The 26,862-nt window shown below is 39.0% G+C and overlaps 1 protein-coding gene across 1 annotated transcript in view; it reads right to left on the minus strand.

The window, feature by feature from the left end:
* The window catches only part of si (sucrase-isomaltase (alpha-glucosidase)), a 309,027-nt gene that overhangs the window by 96,601 nt on the left and 185,564 nt on the right, over positions 1-26,862 (minus strand). The window contains exons 24-27 of the mRNA XM_034168783.1: positions 22,805-23,005; positions 22,521-22,675; positions 19,804-19,972; positions 4,186-4,282 (exon numbers count right to left, since the gene is read on the minus strand). Coding sequence (XP_034024674.1) covers positions 4,186-4,282; positions 19,804-19,972; positions 22,521-22,675; positions 22,805-23,005 — 622 coding nt within the window. The remainder of the gene's footprint in view (positions 1-4,185; positions 4,283-19,803; positions 19,973-22,520; positions 22,676-22,804; positions 23,006-26,862) is intronic.

Consider the following 26,862-nt stretch of genomic DNA (forward strand, 5'->3'; position numbering starts at 1 on the left):
ATGCAGCCAGGTAACTGTCTACTACAGCTTCCCCCTGAAAAGTGATGGCTGAATTGTGTTAAACACACTGGAGAAGTCAAAGAACATGACTCTCACAGTTCTCCCAGTGCTCTCCAGATGTGACAGGAGCATGTGTAGCAGGTATATGACAGCATCTTCCACACCAATGCCAGGTTAGTGTGTGAAGTGCAGGTCCATCTCACTGTTCACCAGGTGTCTGAGGTGGGTGAGAATAATCCTCACCAAGGTCTTCATGATGTGAGAGGTTAAAGCCTCTGGCCTGAAATGGCTGGCCTCACAAGGGTGCAAATGTGTGGTTCCAGAAAAAATTTTCAGTAACTCTTTGAAAAGTGTTGTGTATTCTGCTTGTTGGCATCTTTAAACATACTAATTTGTAGTTTTTTATATATCTCAACCATAAAGCACCAAACCAAACTGGTTTGGTAAACTCAATGACCCTTGACCTCCTTACACAGGTGAATCCAATCATGAGAAAGGGTATTTAAGGTGGCCATTTGCAAATGTTTCCCCTCTTTGCATCTCTTCTAATGAGTGGCAACATGGGAGCCTCTAAACATCTCCCAAATGACCTGAAAACAAAGACTGTTCAACATCATGGTTTAGGGGAAGGATACAAAAAGCTATCTCAGAGATTTCAGCTGTCAGTTTTCACTGTGAGGAACATAGTGAGGAAATGGAAGACGCAGGCACTAGTTAAGGCCCAGAATGGCAGGCCAAGAAAAATCTCAGATAAGCTGAAGCAAAAGATGGTGAGAACAGCCATAGTCAACCCACAGACCTGCTTCAAAGACCTACAACATGATCTTGCTGCAGATAGTGTCTCTGTGCATCATTGAACTATACAGCGCACTTTGCACAAAGAGATGCTGTGTGATGCTGTAATGCAGAGGTAACCTTTTCTGCGTACACGCCACAAACAGAGGCACTTGAGGTATGCTAAAGTACCTTTGGACAAGCCAGCTTCATTTTGGAATAAGGTGCTGTGGACTGATGAAAGTAAAATTAAGTTATTTGGACATAGCAAGGGGTGGTATGCATGGCTGAAAAAGAACACAGCATTCCAAGAAAAGCACTTGCTACCAACAGTAAAATTTGGAGGTGGTTCCATCATGCTGTGTGGCTGTGGGGCTGTGTGGCCAGTGCAGGTACTGGGAATCTTGTCAAAGTTGAGGGTCACATGGATTCCAGTCAATATCAGCAGATTCTTGAAAACAATGTTCATGAATCAGTGACAAAGTTGAAGTTGCACTGGGGCTGGATCTTTCAACAAGACAACCTTAAACACTGCTCAAAATCTACTAAGGCATTCATGCAGAGGAACAAGTACAATGGTCTGGAATGGCCATCTCAGTCCCCAGACCTGAGTATTACTGAAAATCTGTGGTGTGATTTTAAGCGGGGTGTCCATGCTCAGAAACCAACAAACCTGAGATGTTTTGTAAAGAAGAATGGTCCAAAATACCTTCAACCAGAATCCAGACTCTCACTGGAAGCTATAGGAAGCATTTACAGGCTGTAAGGATGATCTACTAAATATTGATGTATTTTTTCTGTTGGGGTGCCCAAACTTATGCACCTGCCTAATTTTGTTTAAAGAATTATTGCACACTTTCTGTAAATCCTATGAATTTCATTTCACTTCTCAAATATCACTGTGTTTGTCTACTATATGATATATTTCACTGAAACTGCTGATCCAAACAACCAATGATTTATAAAGGACAATCAAACAAATCATCAGGGGTGCCCAAACTTTTCCATACAACTGCACACAGCCCCAAGCACATTCGTGCTTGGGACTCCGACGAGGGCGGTTGCATCTCCTCCACTCTCCCTTAGCGTGTTTTGTCTGTGAGGCTGCCAGCCCTGCTCCTCTGGAAAATGCAAAATGGATCTGATCTAGTGGTCTCTGAATGCAACTGATACTATTTTTTCCACAAGACACTCGGGAGCGGAGGACCCGACCTGTCCTGCCGGGACACATGTGGCGGGTTACGTGATGGACAGCTGGAGGTGGCAAGTCATGTGCCAGTACACGTTGTCTGTGGAGGATGTTAAAGATGTTTACTTATTTGGAGCTGTGGTGACTGGGTTTCTGCTGTGTGGAGCGGCCACAGCACTGGTCTACCGGAAAATTAAGAAGGTGGAGGCGGCATTAATCGGCTCGTCTCCCCCCCTCTTCCTCCCTCCCTTCCCAGTCCTGAGATGTTGACTGTGGGACCTTGAGACTCTGGTGGACTGATTCAGGACTGGGATCCCCCCCAGGATGGACAGATAAGGCCTGTCGATGGCGCCTCACGCGGCCTTCCGGGCTGTCTATCTGGACACTAGACTACTCTCTGCCCCTCCCTCCCTGCGGCAGGACTCGTCCTCTCTCAAGCTGGTCTTGGCGGTGCAACTTACAGTTGCAGCGGCCTTCACCCACTTTACCTCAATTCGGATGACGGACTACTTCACGTTTAGTGCACATAAACAATGTCAAATGTATATGTGTTGTCTTTAATTTTGATGTGTGCCATTATTACGGTAAACAAGTAGTAATTGTGGATTAATTGCTGTATCTTGTCTGAGGTAATTGGAGTGTAAACATAATTGCCCTTTTTTGGGATCAATAAAGTTGTCTGAAGTCTGAAGTCATAAAAATACTTACTTTTTATTATTTGTGTTTACAGGTGCATACTATGTTCTACTGTATTTAATTGTGTAAAATCATGTCAGTAATTATTAAAAGTCAATAGAATACAGAACATGAAACATCATCATCATTGTCATTATTTTATGCCACTTATCTGAGTCCAGGTCTTGCAGGCAGTACACCACCTGCAAGGAGAGTGTTGGTGCAGTATTCTAAGGGCAGTGGCCAGGGCCAAATACTCACAAGGACTGAACATGAAACAATATAATTCATTCATTCATTCATTTTCTATACCCACTTACTCCAATCTACACTCAAAGTACAAGCACTTTTAAAAGACTGGCTACAGACAAATGTTGACTAATGACTTAACCTTGGCCTATGCTATGACTATAATAAAGAATGTAGCAACATCATGAATTACTGTACCTGTGGTGTCTGACATGTATATAGAACTTTTTATATGATGATAAATAAATACATTTATATAAAAGCCAAGTGCTTCTTGGTTGGTTAGTTGGTTTACACTAAGGAGATCAGAACTACTGGGTGTAGAAAAAAAAGCACACCATTGGAATCAAGCACACAAGCATGGTGGTTTTACACTATAGATAAACTACAGCATTCAGACAATGCATACCTCTGCAAAGGAAAACACACCTAAATCTTTGTAATTATTCTTCACTCAGGCAGACGGGTACCTCCACTAATTAAATGGGAATGATGCCAAAACATGTCTGGGCTTGTTCAGGCAGTCACATATGCAGTAGATGTTTTGTTTGCATGAATATTCTTATGCCTTGTTAATCAGTCATGGTGGCTACTGCTGCTTGTTCAGTATATCATACAGTAGCATGTATCAGTCTCTTTTGACAATTTAAATTCCAATACGAGCAATCATGTCGTATGTACTTAATCATGGGGTTTTGCTTCACTGGTTTTATACATATGTTTTTGATTTAATACTATTTTGTGGTTATTAAGAATTTACTCTGATTTTTATTTTTATTTATTATATTTATTTATATGTGTGAGTGGTAGAAATAAGGGAAATATCTGATGTCTCCACTCATGTTTTGTATGAAATACCATAGACTTTATTTTAATATTCCTAGATAATGAGCATTTACGGTAAGTTTTGTACTGTAGTTTTTGAAAATATTACACTACAAAAGTGAAATTAAAGTTTGGATTGGACCCCCCCCCCCCCCCCCCCCCACCAACCCACACACACACACACACACACACACACACACACACACACACACACACACACACACACACTTTTTATGAGGAAAGTTGAACCAGATTATACCACCACTTATGTGCTACTTATATACTGTAATTCCAGAAGTGGAAGAGCTCTGGTAGTATATCACACACAGAGAAATGTTTTACATTCTTCAGTCAATAACAAACACAGTATCATCTGCATGAAGGGAAATCAGTTCTGTCTGCAGGAGTCAGTAAATGCATCATCTGTGTATGGTCAAAATGTGTTTGCACATCCATGCACGTGTGTCTCTCACCCATGGCATTGCTGTTTAGCAGTAGCACACCGTGAGCATCACCAGTATTCTCGAGCCCCATATAGAAAGGATGTACTCCGTAGCAATTCATCTTGTCCTATGTTGGAGTCAGAAACATGGATTAGTGGGGAAAGTAGCAGTTTTCAGCACTTAACTTAATTTCATTGATGTCTAGTACAACACCACAAAGAACTGTATATACAGGCAATTTTTCTTGGGTGTTTAAAAAATCCGCAACTGAAAGCAATGATCTCACGAGTCAAAAGTCATAGGAGCTGACTAATTTTGTCTTATGGATATTTTTTTGTTGATTGCACCAGTAGAAGAAGAAGAGCCTTTATTGTCATTGTACATACATACAATGACATTTTTCGTTTGCATTTCACCCATCATAATCACAGGTAGACACAATCTCTCCACCTAGTCCTGGGTCTTCCCTGGAGTCTCTTCCCAGATGGATGTGCCTGGAACACCTCCCTAGGGGCATCCTTACTAGATGCCCGAAGCTCCATTTCAACGCGAAGGAGAAGCGGCTCTACTCCAAGCTCCCCACAGTTGACTGAGCTTCTCAACCTATCTCTAAGGGATACACCAGCCACCAGTGGTGGGCACAGCTAACCAAAAAGGTTGCTTCGACAACCGTTAATCCACTAACTGAAAAGTTAACGTTTATAATTATACTGGCATTATTATGCCGGCACCTACTGATACCGCTGAGTAAATTCAAAGGCAATCACAAATAACAACGAGCCAGCACTTCTATCTAAGAACAGCCTTCTATCGGCAGAAGAGACCCGGTGACAAGTGAGGAAAAAAGAGGAGAGAAAAAATATTATTTATTTTCACAGTCTTGCTAACATGTCGCAGGAGACATGCACAGCAAGGCAGTATAGACTTATAGTTAAAATTTCAAACAAACTATTTCCGGACAAGGTTTTAGCATTTACAGACACACATGCAAAAAGCATTGTCATCAGTGGTTGGTCGGTTTATATACAACCCCTGGCAATAATTATGGAATCACCGGCCTCGGAGGATGTTCATTCAGTTGTTTAATTTTGTAGAAAAAAAAGCAGATCACAGACATGACACAAAACTAAAGTCATTTCAGATGGCAACTTTCTGGCTTTAAGAAACACTATAAGAAATCAGGAAAAAAAATTGTGGCAGTCAGTAACGGTTACTTTTTTAGACCAAGCAGAGGGAAAAAAATATGGAATCACTCAACTCTGAGGAAAAAAATATGGAAGTCATCTTTATAAATCTCATTGGAATGGCACCAAACAAAAGTTCCAGCATCATCACCTTGGCCAATGCAGATTCAAGATTCATCACTGAATATGACTTTCATCCAGTCATCCACAGTCCACGATTGCTTTTCCTTAGCCCATTGTAACCTTGTTTTTTTCTGTTTAGGTGTTAATGATGGCTTTCGTTTAGCTTTTCTGTATGTAAATCCCATTTCCTTTAGGCGGTTTCTTACAGTTCGGTCACAGACGTTGACTCCAGTTTCCTCCCATTCGTTCCTCATTTGTTTTGTTGTGCATTTTCGATTTTTGAGACATATTGCTTTAAGTTTTCTGTCTTGATGCTTTGATGTCTTCCTTGGTCTACCAATATGTTTGCCTTTAACAACCTTCCCATGTTGTTTGTATTTGGTCCAGAGTTTAGACACAGCTGACTGTGAACAACCAACATCTTTTGCAACATTGTGTGATGATTTACCCTCTTTTAAGAGTTTGATAATCCTCTCTTTGTTTCAACTGACATCTCTCGTGTTGGAGCCATGATTCAGGTCAGTCCACTTGGTGCAACAGCTCTCCAAGGTGTGATCACTCCTTTTTAGATGCAGACTAACGAGCAGATCTGATTTGATGCAGGTGTTAGTTTTGAGGATGAAAATTTACAGGGTGATTCCATACTTTATTCCTCAGAATTGAGTGAGTCCATATTTTTTTCCCTCTGCTTGGTCTAAAAAAGTAACCATTACTGTCTGCCACAATTATTTTTCCTGATTTCTTATAGTGTTTCTTAAAGCCAGAAAGTTGCCATTTGAAATGACTTTAGTTTTGTGTCATGTCTGTGATCTGCTTTTTTTCTACAAAATTAAACAACTGCATGAACATCCTCCGAGGCCGGTGATTCCATAATTATTGCCAGGGGTTGTATATGTAAAAACCAACACACAAGTTATTGTAATGTGTGTGTTGGTTTAACAAATAAATCTGTATTTGTAAATATGTCATTTTTGTCATTTGTAAAAAAAAGGCAATTTGAAATATATATATATATATATATATATATATATATATATATATATATAAACCGACCAGCCAGTAATGACAGGAAGCTCATTTTCCCATAATGCCTTTTGGCATGTGTGTCTGTTAAGGCATTACTTTAAAACTAAAACATATAGCTGTTTGCAAAAATGACGGAGGTGACGTTAATTTCGATAACTTGTCCGGAATTAGTTTGTTTAAAATTTTAACCATAAGTCTAAACTGCCTTGGTGTACAAATGCTATACCGCCCCTGCTGCGTCGATTCTCTGGCCAATCTCATGTTCCACTGTCCCTTCACTCGTGAAGAAGACCCCAAGGTACTTGAACTCCTTCACATGGGCTGGATGGCCCTGAGAATGCATCCCTCACTCCATACTCTCGCAGCACCTCCCACAGTGTATCCCAGGGTACCCGATCATATGCCTTCTCCATGTCCACAAAACACATGTAGACTGGATGGGCAGGCCCCCTCCAAGGATCCTGGTGAGACTGAAGAGCTGATCGGTTGTTCCACGACAGGATGGATGGAACCCACACTGTTCCTCTTCAATCACAGGTTTGACTATTGGCCGAACCCTCCTTTCCAGCACCCTGCAGTAGACTTTACCAGGGAACCTGAGTAGTTTGATGCGCCTGTAATTGGCACACACTCGTCGGTCCCCTTTTTAAATATGGGGACCAACACCCCAGTTTGCCACTCCATAGGCAATGTCCTAGACCTCAACGCAATGTTGAAGAGACGTCTCATCCAAGACAGTCCGGCCACACCCAGAGCCTTCAGCATTTCTGGACGGATGTCATCAACCCTCGAGGTCTTGCCACTGCAGAGTTGTTTCAAAAATAGCTAGCCCCTGCCTCCCACATTGGTGGACCAGACCTGGGTGGCAGGGGCTAGCTGTTTTTGGCAATCTTTCGAATATTAGTGAACACTCACAAAATGGTTTTACAAACACTTTTAGAAGTTTAATTATTTTAAACAATTACATGAATACCATCTGTAAATCAGTCCTTTGTTGTCACTATGCACAAATATCTACAGTGGCTTGCAAAAGTATTCAGCCCCTTGGTATTTCACACATTTTAATTTGTTCATGGTATTTCAAATACAAAAAGTAAACCAGGGTTCTCAGTATAATAATTTCAAATATTATCTTTCTTAAACTCAAACTGAAAGTAAATCTCTACATCCTGATATAAATTAATTAAAAATATAAAAGCCAAGATGATGGGTTGCATAAGTAATGGGCCCCTTTGGTATAATACCTATAAATAATCAGTTTTATTGCCAGTTTTCTTCAGACAAGTCAGGGGATGGATACATAAACATTTCCAAGTCACTGAATATGTCTTGGACTTTATTTACATCAATTATGAAGAAATACAAACAATATGGCATTCTATGGTAAATCTGTGTGAAGCAGACAGTTCTCAAAAACTGAGTGACTGTGCAAGAATGAGAAGAGTGAGGAAAGACACCAAGACAACACAGAAGAAGTTATAGGCTTCTGTGGCTGTGATTGGAGAAATTGTGCACAGTGCAAGTTTTGGATTTTATATCCCCACTTATATACAGCTTCATGATGAAGTGGAGCAGAGGAGGATTTTCTTAAAAAGAAGACCTGAAAGTTCACCTGCAATTTGCCAGAAGGTACATCTGAGATGCAAGCCGTGATTTGATGTTTTAGTGAAAGAAGACCCTCCTCTATACCACTTCATCATGAAGCTGTATAACTGGAGATACAAAACGCAGAATTTGCACTGTGCACAATTTCTTCAATCACAGCCACAGAAGCCTAAAACTTTTTCTGGGTTGTCTGGGTGTCTTGGTGGCTTTGCTCACTGTTCTCCTTCTTGCACAGTCACTCAGTTTTTGAGAACTGTCTACTCCACACAGATTTACCATAGAGTGCCATATTGTTTGTATTTCTTCATAACTGATGTAAATAAAGTTCAAGACATATTCGGTGACTTGGACATGTTCATGTATCCATCCGCTGACTTGTCTGAAGAAAACTGGCAATTAAACTGATTATTTACAGGTATTATACCAAAGGAGTCGATTACTTAGGCAACCCATCATCTTGGCTTTTATATTTTTAAGAAATTTATATCAAGTTGTAGAGATTTGTTTTCAGTTTGAGTCTAAGGAAGATAATTTTATAAATTTTTATATTGAGAAGCCTGATTTACTTTTTGTATTTGAAATGCCGTAAAGAAATTAAAATGTGTGAAATATCAAGGGGCTGAATACTTTTGCAAGCCACTGTATTATAATACTGCTTTGCAATAGTGATATTAAGCGCTCCATTTGATTCTTTCTTCATGTAGTAGGTTAAAAATACAAATACCAATGTGACAGAGGCAAAACTCAACATACATGAGTGGCGTTCTGTGAAATTTTTAGAAGTCTGGGTCAGCACATTCATCAACTGAAGCTAATAAAATGTCCTTTGATGGGGTTTGAGCAGGCAGCAACTCAAGCTCAATTTCATGCCAAAATGAGTCCCAAAATTGATTTGTGCAGCATGATCTACATGCACAACATCATTCACCCATCTTGGGAGGAATAGTTGGAGGAATAGTCACACCCAGGTTTTTGCAAAATGAAATAAAAAAATGCATAACGACTGCATTAGCACTTCTAAAAATAGAATCTTAAGAGGTTGATGTCTGAGGGGGTCCCACAGTTGTTTGGTGTGGTCAAATGAGGATAAAACTGAGCAAATGAGGAGGGACAGAGAAATTTTAAAGGAGCCACTTTTTGATGTTCCTGTCCTGCATGGAAAACTCATGGGCATGTCACCCTTCATCCGCCTCCTTCACTTCTGTTACATTAGTAATTGTAAAAGTGTAACATACAGTAATGGCTGTGTGGAGTGTATCTTTTTTTCTGTTTCATGAAGGCTTGTTGTGTGCATGCCTGTGTGTCTCTGTGGCCCAGCTGAAAGGTGTGATACCCTGACTCAATAAGGATAAAGGTCATTGACTCATCAACTAACATCAAGTGACAGCCAGTGACAGTGCTCTCAATCTGTCTTTGTCAGCTCACATTTACAGACAAACACATGCTGAATAAAATTGGGAGGGAGGGGGGATCTCAAGCATTTATATTATCCTTTATATTCAAGAAACTTTGAACTTATAATCTACACTTTACACAGCAGCATTGCATAATGGTTAAGAAAACGCCATTCAGACAGAAGGAATTACCATTACACCATGCTCTTGAATATGCAGCTAATGCTTAATTTTAGAATTGATATTAGGACTATGAATTTATCCTGTATAATAAAAGATGGAGAGCTAATCTTGGGCATTGTTCAACAGCTCCTTCTCATATTTAGCACCAACGTCTTCTACAGAATTGGCAAATATATACACTTGTTTTTATTGTTTCTTCCCTGGACCAGCTCTCCAAATGTTAACTGGGTATGAAAAAAAGACAAAAAATACACCAAAAGAATAGGATTACTTTTAGTTATGCTGGCCATCAATATTATGATAGCCAAGTGGCCTCAGTGTGTGTGCGTACACGTGTATGGCTTCAATCATGGAGAAACTAGGGAGAGCTGACATTTGCCGTTTGGTATGCTTATTTCAGTTGGGTCAAAGATACACACTGCAAAAATGGAAAGTTAACAGGACAAATATTTTTGGAGAAATTAGTGATTTATGTAACAACAGTGAACAGTGCATGTTGTGCTGCAATGCACCATGAGAGTTTGGAGTTTGGGTGTTTTAAATGTTATTGTGGTTCATGTTAGTTTAACAGTGTTGTTAGTATCATTGATTTATTGTGTTTGTGAGGTTCAATTTGTTTAGTCAGTATAGTTGTGTCATGCTGCTGTTACCAAGAGTGAAAATTGTAGTGCTTTTGATGTATTCTGCCACGTCTGTGTTTGTGGGTGCGTAAAATTAAAAACACCTGCTTGCAGCAGATTGCACAAAGGAAAAAAGCTGTGAGTGTGTGCAAATAACTTTGATCACTGACTAACTATGGAAAACTGCTCATTTGCCATTTGGCATGCTTATGTATTTTAGATCAAGTATGAACGGTGCCAAAATGGAAAGTTGATAGCGAATAATACTGAACAATGTGATAACTACATTCTGGACTCACAAGCCATTCCAGCAGGGGGCGGTAAATCATCTATATATTAAAGGTGTGGGCGTGTGTATGATTTTATTCAGTAAGTTCAATGCAAGTACATAGCATAAATGTAAATATGTTAAAAATGCATGGATGACACAAGAAAGCGAAAACACCTATTTCCATTGTGGTCCATTTAAAATCAAATAACAAAATTGAAGTAATAATAAAATAATAATAAAAACACTGATAATAACAACAACAACAGTAATAATAATAAAACCTGTCTTGCATTCTATGACTATGACTGCTTTAGACGGTTTCTTACAGTTCGGTCACAGACGTTGACTCCAGTTTCCTCCCATTCGTTCCTCATTTGTTTTGTTGTGCATTTTCGATTTTTGAGCCATATTGCTTTAAGTTTTCTGTCTTGACACTTTGATGTCTTCCTTGGTCTACCGGTATGTTTGCCTTTAACAACCTTCCCATGTTGTTTGTATTTGGTCCAGAGTTTAGACACAGCTGACTGTGAACAACCAACATCTTTTGCAACATTGTGTGATGATTTACCCTCTTTTAAGAGTTTGATAATCCTCTCCTTTGTTTCAATTGACATCTCTCGTGTTGGAGCAATGATTCATATCAGTCCACTTGGTGCAACAGCTCTCCAAGGTGTGATCACTCCTTTTTAGATGCAGACTAATGAGCAGATCTGATATGATGCAGGTGTTAGTTTTGGGGATGAAAATTTACAGGGTGATTCCATAATTTATTCCTCAGAATTGAGTGAGTCCATATTTTTTTCCCTCTGCTTGGTCTAAAAAAGTAACCGTTACTGACTGCCACATTTTTTTTTTTCTTGATTTCTTATAGTGTTTCTTAAAGCCAGAAAGTTGCCATTTGAAATGACTTTAGTTTTGTGTCATGTCTGTGATCTGCTTTTTTTCTACAAAATTAAACAACTGAATGAACATCCTCCGAGGCCGGTGATTCCATAATTTTTGCCAGGGGTTGTAGAAACTTTTCAAAATACACTACCACCCTTGAAAAATGTCAGCTACCTATTTAAAAAACACTACGCAATCTAGAGCCTGTGGATGCTATGAGCAACACGCCTGTAATGCATTAATAGATCAAAAATATAAATAAAACTCCGACAATGCTCAATTCCAGATCCTATGAATTTAGCTTTTTTTTGGTGTAAAAATGTAATCCAAAGCATCAGATTTGTGTTGACTTGAATGCTGCATTCACACGTTGACTGTAAGGGGCAGATGGTAAACCTCAAGTTTCACTGTTTTCAGCCACCACTGGGTGTGACATTTATCGCATGCCTTGATGGCGAGGACCAACCAGGTGTTTGCCTTTTTTTATGATAAAGAAAAACAGGCAGCAAGATGGACTATTTACAGCATGCCTCACAACTCCCCACACATGTAGTGAACCAGTACGGGTCACAGGGAGTGGCAGCCTGCAGGCATGCTGCAGATATTCAGGAGGAAAGTTTCTGAAAGAGTATGGCCATCATACTTGTCACATACAGGCCGCATTGCTGCCGTGCACAAGGCATGGGAAATAGCCATGCCATTCGTATGTTTGATGCTCATGATCTGTGCATCTTCAGGAGTGAGGAGTGCATGTGACTGACAATAACTAGTGTTGAAATCCAGGAGTACCTGTGATGCACGTGGTTAGAATGTTACAATCACTCCTGAGTAGCGTGTCAGCAAAGCCAATATCACTTTGTGCCGCTCATCAGCTTCCATCATCTGCCCATAGTGGTCCAAAACCCTCAGTCATTGTGGTGGTATATTGTTTTGGGGGGAGGGGAGCCGAAAAAGAGAGGAGCTTTCCATCACGAAGCATTCTCAGCAAAAGTTTGAGAGCACCATGACGTCATGACAAACAATTCTGGCCCTTAAAAATGATACATTCCCATCATTCGTGGAAAACACTGTGGAAAACATTCAAGCTACAGTGAGTCATCATGAAAAGAAAACACCACCTAAATATTCTTCAGGCATGTAGGAATAATAAAAGGTGTACTGTCACGGGTCTCGGGCTGCGCTACTGTCAAAGACGCTCAAAGAGTCGAGCAAAAAAGAGCATTCTCATTATACCACTGCACGCTAGCACTTACCACGACAAAGGTAACATTTCCATGGAGATCTGCACTAAGCAGAAGGATTTTCCCTGTTTATAGACATACAGTAGTGTTCAGAGTAATAGTAGTGCTATGTGACTAAAAAGATTAATCCAGGTTTTGAGTATATTTCTTATTGTTACATGGGAAACAAAGTAGATTCAGTAGGTTCTCACAAATCCAACAAGACCAAGCATTCATGATATGCACACTCTTAAGGCTATGAAATTGGGCTATTAGTAAGAAAAAGTAGAAAAGGGGGTGTTCACAATAATAGTAGTGTGGCATTCAGTCAGTGAGTTCGTCAGTTTTGTGGAACAAACAGGTGTGAATCAGGTGTCCCCTATTTAAGGATGCACCTGTTGAACATGCTTTTCTCTTTGAAAGCCTGAGGAAAATGGGACGTTCAAGACATTGATCAGAAGAACAGTGTAGTTTGATTAAAAAGTTGATTGGAGAGGGGAAAACTTATAAGCAGGTGCAAAAAATTATAGGCTGTTCATCTACAATGATCTCCAATGCTTTAAAATGGACAACAAAACAGAGACACGTGGAAGAAAATGGAAAACAACCATCAAAATGGATAGAAGAATAACCAGAATGGCAAAGGCTCACCCATTGATCAGCTCCAGGATGATCAAAGACAGTCTAGAGTTACATGTGCTGTGACAGTTAGAAGACGCCTGTGTGAAGCTAATTTATTTGCAAGAATCCCCTGCAAAGTCTCTCTGTTAAATAAAAAACATGTGCAGAAGAGGTTACAATTTGCCAAAGAACACATCAACTGGCCTAAAGAGAAATGGAGGAATATTTTATGGACTGATGAAGGTAAAATTGTTCTTTTTGGGTCCAAGGGCCACAGACAGTTTGTGAAATGACCCCCAAACTCTGAATTCAAGCCACAGTTCACAGTGAAGACAGGGAAGCATGGTGGTGCAAGCATCATGATATGGGCATGTTTCTCCTACTATGGTGTTGGGCCTATATATCGCATACCAGGTATCATGGATCAGTTTGGATATGTCAAAATACTTGAAGAGGTCATGTTGCCTTATGCTGAAGAGGACATGCCCTTGAAATGGGTGTTTCAACAAGACAATGACCCCAAGCACACTAGTAAATGAGCAAAATCTTGGTTCCAAACCAACAAAATTAATGCCTCACAAATGTGAAGAAATCATGAAAAACTGTGGTTATACAACTAAATACTAGTTTAGTGATTCACAGGATTGCTAAAAAAGCAGTTTGAACATAATAGTTTTGAGTTTGTAGCGTCAACAGCAGATGCTACTATTATTGTGAACACCCTCTTTTCTACCTGTTTTTTTACTAATAGCCCAATTTCATAGCCTTAAGAGTGCGCATATCATGAATGCTTGGTCATGTTGGATTTGTGAGAATCTACTGAATCTACTGGTACCTTGTTTCCCATGTAACAATAAGAAATATACTCAAAACCTGGATTAATCTTTTTAGTCACATAGCACTACTATATTATTCTGAACACTACTGTATATGCAGGATTTGAGTGGAGTATGCTGTGGCCAAAAAGCATGACATTATATTTCCTCACTGCTCGTGTGCCAGAACAAAAAAATGACTCCACCACACATCCTCGCTGAGAGAGAGAGAGAGAGAGAGAGAGAGAGAGAGAGAGAGAGAGAGAGAGAGAGAGATCACCCCATTTGAAATCTGCTCAAAGTTTGGAAAAGGCACAATGTTTTCTGTGTGGAGGACATCAGCTGACGAGAAACTCATTTTGCACTTTACAGCAACACTTTATAAGATGACAGCAATGAGGGATCACAGTAAGACAAAAGTACATGTGGAGTGCTGGAGGCCAGTGTGATAATGAGGTACAGCCCGACAGCATGAGATTCTACTCGTCTTTCAGCATCTTCAGCAGCACCTTTCAGCTGATCAAACCACAGATAGAGGTGCAGTGTGAGATGTATTTCTGTCCTGCAGGCCGCACAAATAGCGTGTGTGGCGTACTTATGTAGTACTTGTGACTCATGGTGCCCTTGCAATGACTGTTTGTCTTACAGTCATCGCACAGCCCATACTAGCCATGCTCCTGACTTGGGTCGGGTGTAAGACCGCAGTACATGACCTATATGTGCTGTATGTGTTCTTGAGCTTCCTTCCACAAGACCTGTATAATTTGCATGCACAGCATTTAAGGTCTCCATAGGCAGTCTGCAACATTCTATGTCACTGAACACACAGATATGACATGCATATCTCATGTATGGTCTTAAATGGTAAATGGAATGGACTGCATTTATATGTAGCTTTTCCATCTGCATCAGACACTCAAAGCGCTTTACAAATAATGCCTCACATTCCCTTGATGTCAGGCTGCTGCCATGCAAGGCACCCACTCCACATCGGGAGCAACTAGGGGATTAAGGACCTTGCCCAAGGGCCCTTAGTGATTTTCCGGGATTTGAACTGAGGATCCTCTGGTCTCAAGCCCAACGCATAACCACTAGACCATCACCTCCCCTAAAAATGGTCTTGCCATTTTTGTTCACCTATACACTGCCCGTATGCAGCATTACATACAGCGAGTTGTGAGGGAGGGTTAGGTTTAGAAACTCACTCAGTTTTAATCAGAAAAACACGAGTAGTATGTGATATTACAGAGCAAAATTAAACTATAGCATCACAAAATGTTAACTTTTTAAGGTTTTATCAGAACTAGAGCTTCCGGTTTTAATATAATATGGAATAAAATACTAAAACTCAGAAGACTGCATTTCTGTTGCAAATACCAGGATGACAACATTTCTATGGTCAAAATATGAAGGTAGCATTGGATATACACATCCACATTTGTGTGCTCTGATTTGCACAAACTTGCACATTACAAATTGTTTGTATGTTCATATACATTTAGGGGAGGTGATGGTCTAGTGGAGGGGAGGTGATGGTCTAGTGGTTAAAGTGTTGGGCTTGAGACCAGATGATCCTCAGTTAAAATCCCAGCCTGACCGGAAAATTATTAAGGGCCCTTGGGCAAAGTCCTTAATCCTCTAGTTGCTCCCAGTGTGTAGTGGACACCTTGCATGGCAGCAGCCTCTCATGTGGGTGAATGTGAGGCACTGATGTGTAAACCGCTTTGAGCATCTGATGCAGATAGAAAAGCGCAATGCAGTCCATTTTTATACATTATTAATAACAGTAATAGTAATAATAATTATAATAAATGCACTGCAGCAGAGAAGTATTCACGCACACACACACATTTTACTGCAAGTTCCCTTGTTGGAGCACTGTCCTACCATAACACTGAAAATGATCTAATCATGTTTAATACCACCCATTCCCTTCTATATGTACTCTTTTTAATTTCATTTTCATACACTTTTTAACTTTTCTTTGCTTTTTTTCCCTGAACTTAATTTCAATGGCTGTCTGAGGGGCCTCATAACATTTGTCTAAACCCTGTGGGGCTATCTTGACAGCTCAGCAATTAGGCTCCATAATGCTGATGGCAGTGGAAACCTCATCTTGTCTGACCTTGGTACCAGCAAAAAAATGATCAAACCTTTTAACTACCATTCATATCAAAAACACCATGTCATAGAGTCATGACGTTTGCACTCTGTATGCAAATTTAAGAAAAAAGTGTAGCACTTAACAAAGAATTTGCAAACTGAACTGGCAGTGATGCACCTTCATGCTCTACATCCAGAAAGTATATGCAATGTTGCAGTTTTTCCACATTTTTCGATGTTACAGCCTTATTCAAAAATGCATGAAATTTATTTTTTTCCCTTAAAATTCTACACACAACTCCCCATAATGACACTGTGAAAACAGTAAATTTATTAAAAAAAAATACGAAATTAGATGTACATAAGTATGATGGTTGATCTTTCACCAGGACAATGACCCAAAGCAAACAGCCAAAATATTAAAGGGGTGGCTTCAGAAAAATTCTGTGAATTTCCTTGAATGGCCCAATAGGAGTGCAGACTTGAATCCGACTGAACATCTCTGGAGAGATCTGAAAATAGCTGTGCACTGATGCTTCCCACCCAACCTGATGGAGCTTGAGAGGTGTTGCAAAGAGGAATGGGCTAAACTGCCAAAAGATAGGTGGACCAAGCTTATGGCATCATTTTCAAGAACATGGGAGTCTATCATTGCTGCCAAAGCTACATCCACAATGTATTGAGCAAATCGCATGAATACTTATTTCTTCATTTTTTTATTTGTAATAAATTTGCAAAACTTTTTTCATGTTGTCATTATGGGCTGTTGTGAGTGGAATTTTGAGGGCAAAAATAATTTACTCCACTGTGGAGTTGCACAGAGAAGAATTTTCTTTCAATAAAACAGATCAAATCTATGCTTGAATCCCAATGTGGCTTCTCACAAATTGCAGTTGAACTTACAAGTGTTCTTTTTTTATATGAAAACCTTCTCTACACCACTTCATCATGAAGGTGTATAAATGGTGATTCAGTTTCTTCAATCACACAATAGCCACAATAGTCTATACCTTCTTTAGGGTTGTCTGGGTGTCTTGGTGGCTTTCCTCTCTAATCTCCGTCTTATACAGTCACTCAGCTTTTGAGTCTACTACACACATATTTACCTTAGAGTACTATTTCTTCATAATTCATGTAAATAAAGTCCAAAGACATAATCAGTGTCCTGGGAATACTCTTGTATCCATCCCATGACTTGTCCGAAGAAAACTGGAGGTACAAGTGATGGTTATCATGTGCTATACTAATGGGGGCACTTACTTATTTACGCCATCATTTTGGCTTTTAGATGATTATTTCTTTTAATTCATGGTGTAGGGATTACTTTTCAATTGAGTTTAAATGGCCTAACTTTATAAATTTTATGATACAAAGCCTGGATTTTTTGTTTTGTATCTTTGATGCCCTAAAAAATTTCTAACATGTAAAAGCTAAAGGGGGCAAACACTTTTCACACCACTGTAAATATATACAGTGAGGAAAATAAGTATTTGAACACCCTGCGGTTTTGCAAGTTCTCCCACTTAGAAATCATGGAGGGGTCTGAAATTTTCATCTTAGGTGCATGTCCACTGTGAGAGACATAATCTAAAAAAAACAAATCCGGAAATCACAATGTATGATTTTTTTTAATAATTTATTTGTATGTTACTGCTGCAAATAAGTATGTGAACACCTACCAACCAGCAAGAATTCTGGCTCACACAGACCTGTTAATTTTTCTTTAAGAAGCCCTCTTATTCTGCACTCTTTACCTGTATTAATTGCACCTGTTTGAACTTGTTACCTGTATAAAAGACACCTGTTCACACACTCAGTCAATCACACTCCAACCTGTCCACCATAGCCAAGATCAAAGAGCTGTCTAAGGACACCGGGGACAAAACTGTAGACCTGCACAAGGCTGGGATGGACTACAGGACAACATGCAAGCAGCATGGTAGAAGACAACAACTGTTATGATTATTTATTAGAAAGTGGAAGAAACACAAGATAACTGTCAATCTCCCTCAGTCTGGGATTCCATGCAAGATCTCACTTTGTGGGGTAAGGATGATATATATATATATATATATATATATATATATATATATATATATATATATATATATATATATATATATATGCACACAAACTTCACCATCAATTTTTACTTGCAGAAAATGCTTATATTAACTACACCCAAATGAATTATACTGTTTATCACACATTTACATTAACCATAACATAGGCCATGCAGGATGTCATAGGAACAATGGTTAAACAATTAGAATTCATGTCATGTCCTCAGGGAGACTGATGAAGTCTACTTTTGAAACTCACCTGCAGCAAAGACTTTGTCTTTTCTTGCTTGTCTCTGTGTTCACGATGACAGGTGTTCTTGACAGGGCACCGTTTTCCGGTGCATGTGTTGACTGTGGTTCGCCCCATGTTTACACACTTACTGAAGTCAAATATCATTGAGACTGCAGTGTTTTTCAACCAGTTTTTTAGTTTCAAACCCATAGGCTCTGCTTGAAAATCTCTTTCATAGCAGTCCCACTCAAAACAGTCGCTACACACTTTTCAGAACCTGGTAACAGGAGGGTCCTTCAGTTTCATTGTACTTAGCCACTGCCTGAGCCTTTCTTTATTGTTTCATGGTAGCGCATGATAGCTAACATTCTTTCTTCTGTATCCCTCATTACTGCAGTTGGGAGCCATGAAAAAACACCCAATTTCACTAAAACACATTTCACATTGTATGTTTTATCAGAGAAAATAATTTAATTATAATAATTTAATTTAAGATAGCCCCTTTTTAAGGGTAAATCATTTCCAGAAGTAATCTGTTTTAAATAAGTGTTTGAGTAGTGTGTATTTAATGTTCAGTTTAATGTTCATTAATGTTCATTTTACAGAGACGTTTTATGTGTATGTTTTCACTATGGTTGATTTACAACATCCCCAGAACTCAACAATGAGTCATGTTCTTCCCAAGCATCAGGAAATCTCCCATACTAGTTTCCATTTGATGAATGATACCCAACTTGTCAACTCATGATTTTCATGAGTGTTTCCAACCCTACACAAAAAAAGATATATTCTTTGGCAAATTCACCATTTTGTCAACAGGCATTCTCAGAGACTGGTGTCCAAATCTCTGAATCAGTACATGAACAGTGTTGTCATAGTAACTTTGAAAAGCTACTTTTTTAGTTGCTTTACACAGTTACTTTATTCAGTTACTTCATTAGCAGCTTTATGCAATTACTTTATTAGAAGCTGCCAAGTAATGTAACTAATAAGGTAACTAGTAATCTAACTTGGTTACTCTTAAGATTGAGCAATCAGCAAAGTAACTAATAGTTACTTTTCTGAGTACTAAATCTTAAAAATAACCAAGTTATATTATGAGTTACTTTATTAATTACATTCAACAGCTGCCGACAAGTTGTCCGCAGCTGCTAATGAAGTAACTGTATAAAGTAACAGTAAAATATAACTGTATAAAGTAACTAATGAAGTAACTTTTCAAAGTTACTTTGGCAACACTGTACATGAATGTGCATGTGCGTTATTCATCCATAAATACATGTGTGCATGTGTATGTACTTACACCAGGAGGCTGGTCTTTGGTGAACATACCCCAGGTGTGATAGTTCAGGTCGTGCTTGTAGGTGAGATGCTCAGTCTCTCCAAAGCCGTAGACATATTCTGATGACAGTAGAGTTGACACTTGGATGAACAAGTCTGAGAATGTAAAACCTGGCAGAGAAGAGTCCCAGCTGAGCAAGAAGATGGCGGTTTCAGAAAATGAGGGATAGAGCGAAAATGCAGAAATTATCATCAAGAAGAGTTAATTACAATATGTCTGACAAAAATAAGACAAATAACATACATGAAAAGTAGGCATCTCTGCAATAAATAGGTAACTTAATACAATAATAACATCTCACCAGTGTTAACTAGTAAAATATAAAGTGACATTTTTTAAAATAAATAAATCAGTCAAAATCTTAAACACAAAACAGCATCTCTTCACTAAAAGACATGGTTTAAAAAAGGCTCTCCCAGCACTGATTCACATGTCATCATCACCAATGTTGAAGAAAAGGAAACGTCTTTAGGTGCTGATAAAGAGAATAACTTTTATGAGGCTATCTGCTTGGGGAACACTGTCAGAGTAGTTGACTCAGTACTGTTACAATCATGTTATAGAGGCTACTCCCCACACTGGGAACAGTGCAGGCCTTGGGCAGCAAAAATGTAGCTGAGTTTATCAGTGAGTGACTTAATACATCCCAGCCAGCTTGTGTTGACAATAACTCAAAAACAATGAATGCTATCATTTTGGAACTCACCCAATTATAATACCATAAAATGTGGACACACTCTGTTGTATTTGATCAACTCTGATTTACCAGACCAGTCAAAAGAGTAACTGTGTTTTGCCTATGTAATATCCCACAGAAATGACTGGAAGGTTGGTGCAGGTGCCCGTCTCCATGTGAGCACCAGTTAACAAGTCGTGGTTGGAGAGTGAATGCCAATTGTATTATGGAAAATTATGAACAGCCATGGTTGAAACAGTCATGTAATTTGTGTCCTTGCTGCCACTGGGCACATTGTGTGTGTGCCACAAGCTAAAAAGCTAGCAATATAACAACAACATGCTAGATACTACAAGAAATAACAGAGAATAGGAAGGTAAAAGTGTTAGTGTTATGGAAAAGTTTTTATCATTCATATTCTCTGAAAAATGGGCAAACAACCAACAATTCTGAAAGGGTATGGAAACTTTGAAGCACAACTGTACATATATATTTAAGTGTGTGTGTGTGTGTGTGTGTGTGTGTGTGTGTGTGTGTGTGTGTGTGTGTGTGTGTGTGTGTGTGTGTGTGTGTGTGTGTGTGTGTGTGTGTGTGTGTGTGTGTGTGTGTGGGTGGGTGGGTGTAATCCACTGATCTTTATATAACATTGGATAGCTCATTGGCCCACACACTCCGTACAAAACGCTGAAGCAAACGGGTGGCCATCTTACCACTCACAAGTTATGTGGACAGCACATAGACGGCTTATTAGAACGTCAACAGTTTTGAGTAATAACCAACCTAATTATCTAATTTCCTTCTTTTTGTTCTCCAGTTAATGTAAACTGCATCCCTCCTAATCAATGTTTGCCATGATTAGCGATTTGATTTATGTCCTTTCTTTCTTTTAGTTCTTTGACACTTTCTCCCCTTCTATTCTCAATTACTCACATATCACTGGGACAAATATTCTATTCTAAAAATTATGATTCAGTTTATAGAAGTGTTGCGTAATCATCAGCAAGCTTATATATATATATATATATATATATATATATATATATATATATATATATATATATATATGAGCTACAGCGTAATAGTAATAGTAATAAAGCTCATAGCAACAAAGCCTAAAGCTCCAAAACTATCCACACATCGACCTAATAAATGTCATAAAATAGTTTGTCCAACACAAAACTCAACATGTGGTGACACACAAGCTATGCCGCCAATTATTATTATTATTATTAGTAGTAGTAGTAGTAGTATTAATGCCTATATGCTGGAATAAGGGATAGAACTCTTCAAACTGTTGTTCATTACTTTCCATTTCAATCATACTCACAGGTGAGATATTTGTCCACAACCTTTGAATTGGCGATTTGTTCAGTTTATAGCTGCACATGAAGGCATTTTTTTTTTAACAAAATCACAAAGAATAAAGTGGCGTGCACTTGGTTTAAGATAAATAGAAAACACCATTCAGGTGGTCGCTTTGCTTTGCTGGCACTTGTTGAGCTATCCAGTATTATATACAGATCAGTGGTGTAATCATGTGTCTCACTTTAGTGTTTGCTAAAATGGGGATCCACATAGAGCTCCTGGTGAGTCTCCCTATAGCAGGGGTAGGCAACCTGTTCCAGAAAGAGCCATGAGGGTGCAGGTTTTCTTTGCAGCCACTGACTCCACCAGGTGATTTTACTGATTAATATCACTTTGAGCAGATGGAATCAGTTAATCAGTGAAATCACCTGGTGGAGTCAGTGGCTGCAAAGAAAACCTGCACCCTCATGGCTCTTTCTGGAACAGGTTGCCTACCCCTGCCCTATAGTATAGCAGTATAAGGGAGTGTGAAAGATGTGGGGAAAAATTACTGCAATGTTTAAATATATTCCTCATTAGTAATGAAGGTGCAGAGACAATCTTGATTCAACAATTACTGAATCCATAGCTTCAGACAGTTTCATCCATGAAACATTTACATCTTAGAGCAGCAGCCTCTCTCTGCTGGAATACTCACATTGTGGTTCCTGTACTTTTTCTAATGACTTGGATGCCAAACAGATTCTTTCTGATGGAAACCTTATAAAGTCTCTTGTTCTCATCTGTTTCAGGAGCAGAAGGGAGTGACAGCGGGACTGGAACTTCATAACGCTTTGTTTTCGGGTCCCAGATCTGGACAAGAAGCAGCAGGTTGTTCATAGAAACACAGGGCAGAGGCAGTGGGAAGAACAAAAAAGTAAGTGAAGTCATGGCAGAGATGCTGTAACAGAAGCACCATGCTATGAATGAACAAACACGTACCTTAAACTGAAGCATGTTACTGCTGTGATAACGGACTTCAACACGGAGTGTGTCAATATCTGTTGATTTTGGTCGACCGCTACTCTTGTACTTTTTGTTTCGAGTGATATCAAGTGTTATGCCTGAGCTGGTTTCCTCGACTGATGTCACAGCGTATCCATAGTCCTCTGGGTAGATGCACCAAGGACCACTTGCACTTGGCTGAATTTTTAAAGAGGAAGGGAAAATATATAAGAAATTTAAAGCTGCAAGCTTCACAAATATATATATATATTTTTTAAATTGTGGAATTCAAAAAATGCAAATCAGACAAATCCTCAGCACACTTCATGGACCTCATTAGGTGACATTTACAATTAAAAAAGAAAAGAAAGAAAAAAGTAAAAACGATACTATGGCCATACTTTAAATATCTCTTGGCCACACATTAATAACTTGCAGCCGTGCATTAATAACTTATGGCAACAGATTCAAAATTCCTTGTCATGCATTTAGGAACTTGTGAGCATGCTTTAATAATTTATTACCACATGTTAATAATTCCTTGCCACAGATTTGGTAACTTGTAACGATGCTTTAACTACTTATGGCCACACATTAGTAACTCCTTGCCATACATTAACAACGTGAGGACATGCACTTTTGGCCATGCATTAAATCAAATCAAATCAAATCAATTTTATTTATATAGCGCCAAATCACAACAAACAGTTGCCCCAAGGCGCTTTATATTGTAAGGCAAAGCCATACAATAATTACGGAAAAACCCCAACGGTCAAAACGACCCCCTGTGAGCAAGCACTTGGCGACAGTGGGAAGGAAAAACTCCCTTTTAACAGGAAGAAACCTCCAGCAGAACCAGGCTCAGGGAGGGGCAGTCTTCTGCTGGGACTGGTTGGGGCTGAGGGAGAGAACCAGGAAAAAGACATGCTGTGGAAGAGAGCAGAGATCAATCACTAATGATTAAATGCAGAGTGGTGCATACAGAGCAAAAAGAGAAATAAACATTCAGTGCATCATGGGAACCCCCCAGCAGTCTAAGTCTATAGCAGCATAACTAAGGGATGGTTCAGGGTCACCTGATCCAGCCCTAACTATAAGCTTTAGCAAAAAGGAAAGTTTTAAGCCTAATCTTAAAAGTAGAGAGGGTGTCTGTCTCCCTGATCCGAATTGGGAGCTGGTTCCAGAGGATAGGAGCCTGAAAGCTGAAGGCTCTGCCTCCCATTCTACTCTTACAAACCCTAGAAACTACAAGTAAGCCTGCACTCTGAGAGCGAAACGCTCTATTGGGGTGATATGGTACTATGAGGTCCCTAAGATAAGATGGGACCTGATTATTCAAAACCTTATAAGTAAGAAGAAGTATTTTAAATTCTATTCTAGAATTAACAGGAAGCCAATGAAGAGAGGCCAATATGGGTGAGATATGCTCTCTCCTTCTAGTCCCCGTTAGTACTCTAGCTGCAGCATTTTGAATTAACTGAAGGCTTTTCAGGGAACTTTTAGGACAACCTGATAATAATGAATTACAATAGTCCAGCCTAGAGGAAATAAATGCATGAATTAGTTTTTCAGCATCACTCTGAGACAAGACCTTTCTAATATTAGAGATATTGCGCAAATGCAAAAAAGCAGTCCTACATATTTGTTTAATATGCGCACTGAATGACATATCCTAATCAAAAATGACTCCAAGATTTCTCACAGTATTACTAGAGGTCAGGGTAATGCCATCCAGAGCAAGGATCTGGTTAGACACCATGTTTCTAAGATTTGTGGGGCCAAGTACAATAACTTCAGTTTTATCTGAGTTTAAAAGCAGGAAATTAGAGGTCATCCATGTCTTTATGTCTGTAAGACAATCCTGCAGTTTAGCTAATTGGTGTGTGTCCTCTGGCTTCATGGATAGATAAAGCTGAGTATCATCTGCGTAACAATGAAAATTTAAGCAATGCTGTCTAATAATACTGCGTAAGGGAAGCATGTATAAAGTGAATAAAATTGGTCCTAGCACAGAACCTTGTGGAACTCCATAATTAACCTTTAGCCTGTGAAGAAGTTTCCCCATTTACATGAACAAATTGTAATCTATTAGATAAATATGATTCAAACAACCGCAGCGCAGTGCCTTTAATACCTATGGCATGCTCTAATCTCTGTAAAAAAATTTTATGGTCAACAGCATCAAAAGCAGCACTGAGGTCTAACAGAACAAGCACAGAGATGAGTCCACTGTCTGAGGCCATAAGAAGATCATTTGTAACCTTCACTAATGCTGTTTCTGTACTATGATGAATTCTAAACCCTGACTGAAACTCTTCAAATAGACCATTCCTCGGCAGATGATCAGTTAGCTGTTTTACAACTACCCTTTCAAGAATTTTTGAGAGAAAAGGAAGGTTGGAGATTGGCCTACAATTAGCTAAGATAGCTGGGTCAAGTGATGGCTTTTTAAGTAATGGTTTAATTACTGCCACCTTAAAAGCCTGTGGTACATAGCCAACTAATAAAGACAGATTGATCATATTTAAGATCGAAGCATTAATTAATGGTAGGGCTTCCTTGAGCAGCCTGGTAGGAATGGGGTCTAATAGACATGTTGATGGTTTGGAGGAAGTAACTAATGAAAATAACTCAGACAGAACAATCAGAGAGAAAGAGTCTAACCAAATACCGCCATCACTGAAAGCAGCCAAAGAGAACGATATGTCTTTGGGATGGTTATGAGTAATTTTTTCTCTAATAGTTAAAATTTTATTAGCAAAGAAAGTCATGAAATCATTACTAGTTAAAGTTAAAGGAATACTCGGTTCAATAAAGCTCTGACTCTTTGTCAGCCTGGCTACAGTGCTGAAAAGAAACCTGGGGTTGTTCTTATTTTCTTCAATTAGTGATGAGTAGTATGTCCTAGCTTTATGGAGGGCTTTTTTTTATAGAGCAACAGACTCTTTTTCCAGGCTAAGTGAAGATCTTCTAAATTAGTGAGACGCCATTTCCTCTCCAACTTACGGGTTATCTGCTTTAAGCTGCGAGTTTGTGAGTTATACCACAGAGTCAGGCACTTCTGATTTAAGGCTCTCTTTTTCAGAGGAGATATAGCATCCAAAGTTGTCCTCAATGAGGATATAAAACTACTGACGAGATAATCTATCTCACTCACAGAGTTTAGGTAGCTACTCTGCCATGTGTTGGTATATGGCATTGGAGAACATAAAGAAGGAATCATATCCTTAAACCTAGTTACAGCACTTTCTGAAAGACTTCTACTGTAATGAAACTTATTCCCCACTGCTGGGTAGTCCATCAGAGTAAATGAAAATGTTATTAAGAAATGATCAGACAGAAGGGGGTTTTCAGGGAATACTGTTAAGTCTTCAATTTCCATACCACAAGTCAGAACAAGATCTAAGGTATGATTAAAGTGGTGGGTGGACTCATTTACATTTTGAGCAAAGCCAATTGAGTCTAACAATAGATTAAATGCAGTGTTGAGGCTGTCATTCTCAGCATCTGTGTGGATGTTAAAATCGCCCACTATAATTATCTTATCTGAGCTAAGCACTAAGTTAGACAAAGGGTCCAAAAATTCACAGAGAAACTCACAGTAACGACCAGGTGGACGATAGATAACAACAAATAAAACTGGTTTTTGGGACTTCCAATTTGGATGGACAAAACTAAGAGTCAAGCTTTCAAATGAATTAAAGCTCTGTCTGGGTTTTTGATTAATTAATAAGCTGGAGTGGAAGATTGCTGCTAATCCTACGCCTCGGCCCGTGCTACGAGCATTCTGGCAGTTAGTGTGACTCGGGGGTGTTGACTCATTTAAACTAACATATTCATCCTGCTGTAACCAGGTTTCTGTAAGGCAGAATAAATCAATATGTTGATCAATTATTATATCATTTACTAACAGGGACTTAGAAGAGAGAGACCTAATGTTTAATAGACCACATTTAACTGTTTTAGTCTGTGGTGCAGTTGAAGGTGCTATATTATTTTTTCTTTTTGAATTTTAATGCTTAAATAGATTTTTGCTGGTTATTGGTGGTCTGGGA

Source organism: Thalassophryne amazonica, chromosome 4, assembly GCF_902500255.1.
Source record: "Thalassophryne amazonica chromosome 4, fThaAma1.1, whole genome shotgun sequence".
In the NCBI taxonomy this organism is placed as follows: Eukaryota; Metazoa; Chordata; class Actinopteri; order Batrachoidiformes; family Batrachoididae; genus Thalassophryne; species Thalassophryne amazonica.